The 11,510-nt window shown below is 33.0% G+C and overlaps 1 protein-coding gene and 1 long non-coding RNA gene across 3 annotated transcripts; one reads left to right on the forward strand and one right to left on the reverse strand.

Annotated features, from left to right (window-relative positions):
• Positions 1–609: 609 nt before the first annotated feature.
• Positions 610–9,806, forward strand: LOC122194905 (uncharacterized). The gene is made up of 3 exons (XR_006184698.2): positions 610–1,025; positions 9,293–9,544; positions 9,672–9,806. It is a non-coding gene; the product is annotated as an uncharacterized LOC122194905 (long non-coding RNA).
• Positions 2,382–6,546, reverse strand: LOC111919101 (cyprosin). 2 transcript variants are annotated; one of them, XM_023914714.3, is made up of 14 exons: positions 6,465–6,546; positions 5,401–5,756; positions 5,218–5,278; positions 4,775–4,869; positions 4,577–4,689; positions 4,182–4,350; positions 4,042–4,081; positions 3,865–3,929; positions 3,465–3,578; positions 3,324–3,388; positions 3,086–3,239; positions 2,885–3,004; positions 2,709–2,797; positions 2,382–2,627 (listed from the first exon to the last, which is right to left on the reverse strand). In XM_023914714.3, the coding sequence occupies exons 2-14, from the start codon at positions 5,746–5,748 to the stop codon at positions 2,543–2,545; spliced, it is 1,518 nt and encodes a 505-aa protein (XP_023770482.1). In that variant the 5' UTR covers positions 5,749–5,756; positions 6,465–6,546; the 3' UTR covers positions 2,382–2,542. The 2 variants fall into 2 exon arrangements, with proteins under 2 accessions (XP_023770482.1, XP_023770483.1); XM_023914715.3 differs by lacking the exon at positions 6,465–6,546 and adding an exon at positions 6,310–6,448.
• Positions 9,807–11,510: the final 1,704 nt, after the last annotated feature.

An 11,510-nucleotide genomic window follows, 5' to 3' on the forward strand; every position in this document is an offset into this window, starting at 1 on the left:
ACATCTATGGGGACGACATGTCGTTGCGATAGGTCTAGCTATGGTGATGACATGTCGTCTCTATAGGTCCACCAATGGGGACGACAACTATGAACCAACAACAACGATATGTCATCTTTAAAACTACCTATCGCGACGATATATATAGCGACGACAAAAGCTATCTATTGCGACGGGGCTATAGCGACAAAGGCATATAGGGGCGACTTGTCCTCACAGCCATCTATAGGGACGACTTTCTAACATATAGAGACGACAAATATTGTCCCTATAGGTTCCGTTTCTTGTAGTGAAAATAATAAAATAATAATAGTAATAATTATTATAACATTAATAGGAGGGAATATAGGTCTAGGGATAAAAAGTAATTGAGAATACATCTATTTTGTTAAGAATTCAGGTCTATGGTAGATTGTGACAACTTGCCCCAACTCCAGGGACTGTTTCTGCCAAATTCGAAATTAGTTGTATTCTTTTCCCCATGTTACGACACAGGGAGCTGGAGACCTTCTCCTCCCCATTTTTCTTGTTTAATACCCCTGCCTGCGATCGTACTCCTCAAGCCTATTAACCCTAAATCTTCTTCCAGTTGGTGTGAGCCGCCGGTGATAAGGGTTCTAAGGAGGTGCTTGGTCGATTTGTTCATACAGAGAGAGTGAGGAGGATAGCTGCCGTCGTTGCCATTTATGCCGCCAGAAACAGCTGCCTTCGGTTGTTTGTAAATCGTTGGAGAGAGAGAGAGAGAGAGAGAGAGAGAGAGAGAGAGAGAGAGAGAGAGAGAGAGAGAGAGAGAGAGAGAGAGAGAGAGAGAGAGAGCGAGAGAGAGAGAAGGAAGGAAGGAAGGAGTGAAGCGACAGAGGATTGTTTGGGAACATTGAAGAATCCCTTGTGGTGTTACCTTGGCTGGAATAGAGTGAGAATCGAGGGCTGCCACCGCTGGTAACCACCGTGCACCGCCAGAAACCGGCCGCCAGATATGGGAGGAGGGGAGGATAGGAATGGTTTGTCATTTGGTACACTTTGTGGTATAACTCTTTCTCATTTTTAGCTTCCTTCTTTTTCTTTCTTTTGAGATACACTTCACACAACCACCACTAGCCATCACCTCCGGGGGGTGGCGGCTGCCGGAAACGCCCCTGCCACCACCTTAAATTTCAATGGGTGGTGGTGAGGGCATTAATAGGTACAAGTTCCATGGCTAGGTTGTTTATTTTTGCAATTCTTTCCTTTCAAGTTCTAGTTGCAATTTGGTCCGGTGCGAGGGTTTTGAACACCCTAGGACAACCATGACTCCACCACTTCATGGTGGTTCAATGGTATTGTGTTTTTATGATTAATATGTTGTGTGTTAAGCACCTAATGAGTTTGGTTTGAAAACCAAACTCATAAATCTCTTCTAATGAGCTTGATGTGAAGAAGTGGGTTTATATGTTAATTGCTTGAATAAGTTCTTAATTCATTAAGTCATTTACTATTTGGTATTGAAAATAGTTGGTACCTTTAACTGTTTTGGTTGTTTGTGGGGTTATCCATTAAGGACTTAAGTGATGTTTGAGATTGCTTTTTGAATTTTAAAAAGTGTTTTTAGATAAAAGTGTTTATTGGCTTATAGTGATGTCAAAATGAATTTTTTAAAAAGTGTTTGGTTTAGATTTTATGGTGAAAAAGTTAATAAGTCAATAAGTTAAAAAAGTGTTTAACTGAAAAAGTTTTTTTTGAAGTTATTTTGGTAAAAAAAACATAAACAGTTTTAAAATGTCAAGTTTTACATGTTTATTAAAAAATATTTTTGAAGTTTATGGAAAAACTATTTTGAAAAGTGTTTTTGAGTTTGCTAGACACTTTTTTTGACTTATTAGTTTTTCAAAAAGTCAATAACCTGTTTTGAAAAGCAATCTCAAACACCTCCTTAATGAGATAAGTAGATCGTAAGTTCAAACTCAATTATTTTGTAAAAGTCTGAAATTGTCCTGATCATTGAAAAATCATATAAAATCATTGGTTGATCCAAATTGTGAAAGAAATATATCCTTGGAAATATATGAATGCCTAGTTTCACCCATATTAATGGAATAACCTGATATTAAAATCAATTGTACATATTTCACTTTGAACACATGTTTGTCCAGAAATTTCAACGAGACAATATAAAGTCAAAATATTTTTCACAGAAAGTGACATTACACAATCTATCAAAGTATTCAAATTAGATTTGATCATCAGTTTACCATGTTTCCTACCTAAATTTTTAACCCCCAAAAACAATCTCGCATAACAATTAGAAACATTAGTGTTCAAAGGACACTCCTCTCCATAAATATTTTAAATGTCAAGGATCCATAAAGCCTCTTAAGTTATTAAGGAAATGCAACTTCTGCCTATATAAAAGAGCTCTATTGAGCATATAAAGACTACGTGACATTAATAAATACAATTTTAAACCATGTTAACTGTTCCACAACTAACACAATTCCAACAAACTTCACAATTATATAATATTTATAATACATTTATTTCAACACTTAATAGAAAACAAGTAGTCTTAAGCTGCTTCAGCAAATCCAACTTGTAAATTACCATAATCGAATACCGTATGGTACTTACCCATAAATACATCTCCCAAAATCCTACACCAAAATACAAATATGTCACGTATTAAATTTAAATTAAAAAAAAAAAAAAAAAAATTATGGGAAATGTAATTATACCATAGAGGTCCACGAGGAGGTGGCACATCTAGAGCACTAAATCCACTGATGCATTGTGTTTTTGCTCCCTCACCAAATTTCAAAACATACTGATCCATAAAAAATAATTATTAGTAATTGCCAAAATTATAGTATTATAATAATATATAAATTAAAAAATACACAAATAAAGTTACCTGTTGAGGAGAGAGTTGAAAAGTTTTACCACCAATAGTAAAAGCAATATTCGGCATGGAAGAAAGACCTTTACAGTCAACTGTAGATTGTCCCCCCGGACTTGGCAAATTCTCACACAGCTGAAATTTATAAAACAAAATTTTGAAATTTGGAAAGTTATTTTTTATTTTTTTTTTAATTTAGATTTATATTTGTTTGACCTTGTCGGCATAATTAATTATGGAATCCTCGGTCTTGTTTTTCTTGAGCTCCTTTTGCATCCAAAAAACCACCATTTCACAGAAAGTACACATTTCATCGTTTACACCAGAAGATTTTCCATTATCTTTATCAACCACACTTTCAATTATTATACTATAAGAAAAAACATAATTGTTAGATATGAAATAATATGAATAAATAAAATAAATATAATTGTAAAGGAAGTGTGAAATTGACCTAGTTTCATGAGAGCCTTCAAACATGCATAACTTCATTTGGGAGCATATTTTTTCAGGTTTTGCCTACAAGGCATAAAAAAAACATATTTATTATTTACCAAATGTTTTTTATTTTTGTAATTAAAAATGAAAAATATACCTCGGATAAGAGCATATCAATTATAGACTTTCCATATTGCTCGACTAAAGTCTTGCATTCTTGGCTCATTAATCCATGAGCACCAATAGCTTGATTGATTTGAGTAACAACAGCCTAAAAACGATTGGATTTGAGAATGTTTTTTTAACAATAAAATTTGATATTTTTTAAATTAACCATTTTATGTTTTTAACATGTCGAAATTCAAAATGGTTAATTTAATAATTTATAACAAAATTACCTATGAAACTGCTATGACTTTTATTGCTTGATTAGATAAAATGAAATTACCCAAAATATAATGTTCTTTTTGTAATTTTCCCTTTATTTAAAACTAATATACATGTCTGAATGTGTATAAATGTCTATTTTACCCTTGGAAATAATAAACTATATATACCGTTGGACCAGCCAACAAAGAGGTTCCAGAATCAACAATTGCTGCACAACCATTGGTGCAAAATCCTAATAAAATCAAATCAAATAAAAAAGGAGAGAAATTCTGAGATCATAAACCATGAAAACACAATTTAAATATTAGAAAGGAATTAAGGGTAAAAGAATGCCATAAAATTACCAGTTGGTTCGTTACCAATGAATACATCATTCATTTCAAACTATAAACAAGTAAAACAACTGAATGAGTAATAAATTTTATAAAAAAAAAATTAAAAAAATAAAAATAAAAAATGAATATAAGAATATAAGAATAATAACCTGCCAGTAGCCTTTTTGAGTGACAGGGACATAAATGTGTTCACCTCTGAAATGATTAGTATCAACACCACCAAACACAAGTTCACCTCCTTCATTATCTTTAGTATTTCGATTAAGCCAAAATGAAAACACAGGTTCATGAACAAGACCTTGGTCAACCATGTTGTACCTAATATGGTCAATTATCAAACATTAACAAAAAAAATTACGTTTTTGGTCCCTAACTTTGTTTAAAATTGTAGTTTTGGTCTCACGTAGTTTCCTCTTACAATTGAACAGAGGCACCAACATTGCAGGAGAGAACTATCTGGAACCAAAACTAAAACCTTTGAATAGAGTCACGGGGTAAAAATGTAATTTACTCCAAGAAAAAGTTTGGAAAGTGAGTGAAGTACCAAACAGGAAGAGCACCCCCAACAGAGATTTCTTGAAACCCAAGGCCAAGAATACCATCAAACTTTGCTGCAACAAAAGTGATACCAGGCTCTTTGGTTGCTTCTATGAAATCCTGAAAAGGGGTAATTTAGTAATTGTGAAAATGAACAAATTTTAATAAAAAAAAAATGCATAATTTTTTAATCTTTAGTTTTTACCTGTTCCTTGATAGAAAAATCACCAAGTCTTATAGAATCTTGGCTAAAGAAACCAGAGATAGCACCAGTTCCATATCGAATTGCAGCAGATTTCCCTAGATGTAGAAAAAACAAAAAACAAAAAATAATAATAAATGCCACATCAGCACCAACTCAACAAACCTAAAAAGCTCAACATATATCTATTTTACGTACACAAAAAAGCACTTTTTATTTGTGATTAATAAACTAAAAGAATAGAAGGTCAAAAAAATATGCAAAAAGTTATTTGGTCAAGTTTATAACTGAAAACATATGGAAAAGCTATTCCATTGAAAAAACAAACTCCACGATAGGAGATTTGCTTCTTCAAATTATTTGACCCAAAAAGCTTATGAATAAGCTCCTATTTTAGATGCTATAAGCATTTGAAGGCGTCAAAGAACAAGAACATGACATCATACCATTTTTCTTATAGGTACTTGATTGGCTAGACTTATATTTTGAGTGGAAAAGACAAGCAACCTGCATCCATATCAACAGTAATCAACATCTATTGAATCAAAAGAGACAAAAAGATTGTATTATGAATCCTTAATAACTAGAAAAGATTGTAAATCCTTAATAACTAGAAAAGATTCACTCACTGAGAAGTAGCACTTTGTAGAAGGCACCCAAAGATTAGAACTTCCAGTGTCAAAAATGACAGTGAACTTTTGAGGTGGAGTGCCAATACCAATTTCACCATAATACTGAGCATCCATATAGTTTTTTAGAGAAATTATATCAGTGTCTGAATCCCTGAAGTTGCCATGGAGACCAAAGTTTCTTCTAGAATCCTCTTCATTTGATGCATCATGTTGGTTTAATTGGTTGATTTTTCTCTTTTTGAGTCCAATTCTAACCAATCCACCATTAGAAGTTGAATATGCAGGAGGTGAGACAAGAAACAACAGGAATGACAAGAGCAAGCTTGCTTTTAATATGGTACCCATGTGTAGCTCTGCAATTAGATATCATCATATTTCGTTTCAGAAACAAAATGTCATAGTAAAATAGATCAAAAATTTCATTCTAATATCACACTTTTTTGAGTACATAATCTGTAAAAATCTTTATGAAATTCTAATACTCGAGAGCTTTCACATTCATATGATGACATCAATTTCTAATTTCTTAAGCAATTTAGCCAATTGAGAATCAATCACTCTCATAATTACTTTCTAAAACTATAAAATTGTAACCATGATTTACCAAAGTCAATCATCAACCACTATCCAAATCATAATGTGAGAGTGCTAGAAGAGAATCTGAATGATCATCAATGCAACAAACCAAAAAAACCTTAATCCAACAATTTAGAGCCTATTCCTTTTAAACGTAAGTTTAACCGATAGCCAATATCCTTACATTCACTCAAAATAACAAAAACCCCATAGTACTGACGAAATTCTCAAATGAACTTCAATTGTACACTGAACGAAATCTATTAACAACTTAATTCCTAAATCGAAATTAAGTATGATCGTATGAAACCCGAAGCGCAAAGTACGTACCCTGAGTTTACAACGGCGATCAAAATGATGACTGAGAATTAGTTGAAATAAAACAAAGAAGCAATTATAACAATATAATACATGAAATTCAATCAACGCAGATGAAATCGAGTGATCAGAGACGATTGATAACAACGAATTAAAAGAGGCCTAACCTGCGTGACTACCTCCAAAAGAAACAATGTGGAAAGCGTGAATATAGAGCAATATGGGACAGGAAAAACAGAATGAGACACTTCCAACACTACACAATGGAGTTGTCCCTCTTTATATATCACATAAAGGCCATTTTGTTATAATTATATTATATTATATTAATTATTAAATATTAAATATTAAATATTAAATATAAAAAATGTCCATAATAGCCCATTTTTAAAGTATTTTACCATAAAATAGCCAATAGCCACAAAAATAAATAAAATAATCCAATAGTCCATGCTTTTTGCAGTTAACCTGAAAATCTAATTCACTAAGAAAAAATTGTTTTTTTTTTTTATTTTTTTTTTAGATTTTCACAGTGGACATGACAGTCAAAAAGTTTTTTTTTTTCATTTTTTAATCGCCCATTGCTAAAATTCGGTTGATTACGAAAAACTATTTTCTTCTTCATATGTTTGTATTTTATCATTGTGATTGGACGAACCCAAATGATATAAATGATATGATAATTGTTACGAAGTTTTATGCGAACTATAAAGTTTTTTTCATCGAATAATCTATCTCTAGAGTTAGAAAAATATGATTTCCCCACATCCAATTTGAGAGTTTAAGATGCCTATTGAAAGCCTTTGTTACAAAAGAATATAATGATAAAAAGTTTAGCACAATCGGAGTTCATATGAAACCAATGTTTTAAAACCCGAGTTTTAGTTGACCAGGTGTGATGACCAGTTCACGGGTCAACCGATTGAACCGTCGGTTCAACCCGATTTATGGTAGTTTTCTATTTTTATATATTTTTACTTTCCTACATAATACATAAACATATAAAACCAATAATTTGATGTCCAATAAGCGGTCGAACCGCGGTTTAGGGGAAACTCAGACGGTTCGATCTGGTCCATATTTTTATAAAAAACCATTCTCAATTGACCCGCATTCTACCCCGGGTCACGGTCCAACCGGTTGAACCGGTCGGGTCAACTCGGGTTTTAAAACATTGTATGAAACAGCTATAAAGGTTTGAAGTTGAGTTTTTTTTTTTTTTTTTCACCGACTAATGTACTCTGAAACTAAAAAAGAAAAACTTTTCGACATCCAAATTTGGAATGTAATATATTCATGGAAAAACCTTATTACAAAGAACACAACAAAAAAAATCAGCTAAAACAGAGTTTGTGTGAAAGAGTTATTAATGTTCGAAGTTTGCAAAAAAAAAAAAAAAAAAAAAAAAAAAAAAAATCGTAGCCAACTACATAAATCTACATTTTAACGTCCCGCCAAATTGTGAATATTATGGCTATTTTTGGCATTTTTTTTGGCTATTTTATAGTAAAAAGTTTTTAAAAATAACTATTACGGTTATTTTCTTATATCATATTATATTATATTATGGTTCTAATGAAACAACCCATAAATGTATACGATAGCCAGTCTAACCTAAACGGAGAGCTAAGCGATTAAATCCATATTTCTAAGAATATTTTCAATAGTTAATCTTTAAAAAAATTATATTGTGTCATTAGTTTTCTGATAACATTTATTTAATAAAAACATTTGTCACAAACACTCTCCAAATGGTTAACCTTTTCAATTGTTCATATTTGGCTTTTATCTCATTGCAACATTTTATGATATCCAAGTTGGTTTTTCATATTATGAGTTATAAATCTTTTTTCTTTGATATTTTTTAAGACTTAAACGAATCTTTCATTCCTTCACGTATTCAGTTACTTGGCCTACGAGACATACGAAGAGAGTTCGTTTTGTTTTTGTGAGAATTTGTTTTTAGACATCAAATGGCATGCTTTTATAAACATAATGCTACAAATATACAAACTAAACAAAATAACTATGTAAACAAATCAATGGTTCAAAGACTTACTTTTCACTCAACCAGTAAAACGTACCAATCCTAATAACAAACAAACTCTAAACAAAAGCCTATAAGATGGGAAAGGATAAAAGGAAACAAATCATAGTAATCTAGCTACGATAAGATAAAATATATAAAAGATGATAAACATAAAATAAAAACAACAAAATAATATGTGACCACCAAGTGCTATAATATTAAATTTTTTATTTTATTTTAAAGTTTGTAAATGATTTGACTATATTTATGTCTTTAAAATGTTTTTTCTTCCTCTCACCCGTTACCCAAATATGTTTAGACCGGTGAGTGAGAGGAGTTAGTAGACCCTAGTTCCCCTGCTCTATGACATCATATAAATATAGAGGTGATCATTTAATCTTTTTCTTTTTCTTCGTTCCTTTACTTCTCAAATTTGAATCCTTTATTTCTAAATGAAAAGGTAGAAAAAAGAAGCTTGAATAGGTGGCAGATTCATGATCAAAGTAAAAGAGTATCCCCGACAAGTAAAGAGGTATCCACGACAAAATAAAATAAAAAAGTGTAATACAGAATAAGAAAAAAGAATTCAAAAAAAAATTACACTACTAAATTTTTTTTGAAGGGTATCTCGGGATATATACCAAATCTGTCAATGGTTTGAATTTGGGAGGTTTAGTTTCGGTTTTTGTGATTAAAGGTAACATATTTATAACACAACATGTATCTAGGAAAGTTTATGGTTTATAATTGTGTATATATATGTTCATTTACTTCCAATGCACCCGGTTCCAATTCTTGATTTATGGTTGTTATTTTGTACTTCTCTCCAAGAATCCATCTCCTACTTGTGTAAATGATCCTCTTATAGGTAAAATTTTAGTAGTTTTCGGTAATGGGTCCGTATATTTTATAGAATTTGTTGTATCCTTTTGCTATTTTTTTTATGGTAGTTTTTGTTGATTCCAGGTTCTATCTTCTCATTCACTCGATAAAAGAGTATTTATACATCAATAGATCCAAACAGATAGATAGGACATGCTAGATTCATACTGAGGGCTCATGAACATTCCAAATACAAGTTGGGGGTCGGGTAGGACATGTCAGACTCGTACTGAGGGTTTGATGGAATTCAGTCCAAGGACTAATCTAGTCGTGGAGCAAGTCAAACATAAGTTGTGGGCTCCGAGGACAAGCTAGACTTATGTTGTGGGCTCACAGGTAATCCATACTTGTAGTTGTGGACCCATTGCATGCTGTTATTGTATGTTTATGTTATTTGGATATGTGTTGGTATTTTTGGGGAACTCACTAAGCGTTGGCTTATTGTTTTGGGTTATGTTTAAAGTAATTCAGATGACCGTGGGAAGGCGAAGGCGTGACCGACTGACCGTATACATTCTCATGTTTTGGACTTATGATTTTTGGAACTCTGATGTTGAAATGCTTTTGAAATTATGTTTGTAAACAATTTATGAAGTTGGTTGGTTTTTAAAAGTTTAAATTTATCATGATTTTTATGGGTATTACACTTAGATGCCGGAAAAACCAATATGACAAATGTAATATCACGCTCTCCAGTCTTAGAAGTATAAAATATTATAAAGGAGGCTTCTTAGCGTTTCAATAGTCCTTATAGCCTATTATATGATGCCTTAGGTGTACCAACATTCTTGGCTAAGTAAAATAGGTCGAGTATATCCCTATAGTCTACTAACTAGTTGCCTAACAATTTTTTGAAAATTAATCCATGTGTTTATTTTTACTCGTTGTAATAAAACTTATTGCCTATTTTCTTTTTGTGTGACCAATCAGGCTCAGATAATGTTGGTTGTGACATGAATGTGGGATGTAGGGTGCATATAACTCAACACATACCACATTGGAAAACTACCTCTTTTTCCTTTTATTGATAGATAGTGTTAATTGTATTTCACCTTTTACATTCCACATTCTGATGTTTGAGTTCCTTCACCACATCTAACAATGGGGTTTAGATACTGTAACATCCCAAAATTCAAGGCCAAAAATTTCATTTTTAAATAAGTTATTATAAAACCATAAGTATAAAAACATCCATAATAACATCTCATGTCAAAACCAATGTGTCAATAGTCAAACATGTTATCATAAAAATAATATCAGAGTGTAATCCCAAAGATCTCATGGGCGGAAAACATAGTGTGATGCGCTGCGATCGAGCCGGCTCCTTTCCTTTGAAAACGAAGTACCTAAAACCAAAACTGAAAACGGTAAGCACGAAGCTTAGTGAGTTCCCCCATCATACCACATACTATACCGAACACCTATTGTCAGACAATTATGGGGTGCCCGACCTACCCTGCCAGGTAATTCTGGGGTGCCCGACCTACCCATCTTAAGCATTTATGGGGTGTTCGACCTACCCTGTTAGTCCATTATGGGGTGCCCGACCTACCATGTCTGGAAAATCTAAGGCGCCAAGCTACCCTTCGGTTGATCGCAACCAGCTACGGGAACTATTTCACCCCTACTACTACCACATAATAACATAGCATAAACATACTGTAAGGAATATATAGGGTGTCTGACCTACCCTTCGGTCCTTACGACCGTAACATGCAAACTATTCCCTTTCTACTACCACTATCACATAACAACATATCATAAACATACTATCAAGCATATATGGGGTGCCTGACCTACCCTGTCGGTTCTTACAACCGATATCAGTGTCTATCCTACCCCTCCAACCACTAGCACATAAAACATAGCATAGTAGCACATAACACATAACTGATAGTGGCATACTAGACAATTATCACAAAGACAATCATCTCAACTATAATCGACTACTAGTGGGCCGACATTGGTGCCTGCGACCCACTTCTAAGGTCCAACCATTTAGTCGAGTCCAACATTTGGCATTTCTAATGGCCCAATATCTCATAATCATGAAGGCCCAATTATGGCCCACCTATGGCAAATTTTCCAAATTGCGATCAACCCCTCAAATGGGCCTTACCCTAAAGCCCATCCAATTATTCTAGTCCATATGATTGTTCTTGAATGACCCATTATTGGCCCAATCACCAAAGCCCAATAGAAAGGCCCGAGTTAAATTAGGGTTTTCACATAAAATGACGATTAGGGTTAAGTGTTTCTTACTTAACCCATTAATGAATTAATCCATTAAGTCCAATATTAC

Source organism: Lactuca sativa, chromosome 7 (assembly GCF_002870075.4).
Source record: "Lactuca sativa cultivar Salinas chromosome 7, Lsat_Salinas_v11, whole genome shotgun sequence".
Taxonomy (NCBI): Eukaryota; Viridiplantae; Streptophyta; class Magnoliopsida; order Asterales; family Asteraceae; genus Lactuca; species Lactuca sativa.

Excerpts from the sequence above, each read along its gene's own strand:
- LOC111919101 (XM_023914714.3), bottom strand. The coding sequence starts at position 5,748 with ATGGGTACCATATTAAAAGCAAGCTTGCTCTTGTCATTCCTGTTGTTT. Across the intron at positions 4,082-4,181 it reads CTCAAAAAGGCTACTGGCAG|TTTGAAATGAATGATGTATT; the intron begins GTTATTATTCTT and ends ACTTGTTTATAG. Across the intron at positions 3,930-4,041 it reads CATTGGTAACGAACCAACTG|GATTTTGCACCAATGGTTGT; the intron begins GTAATTTTATGG and ends TGATTTTATTAG.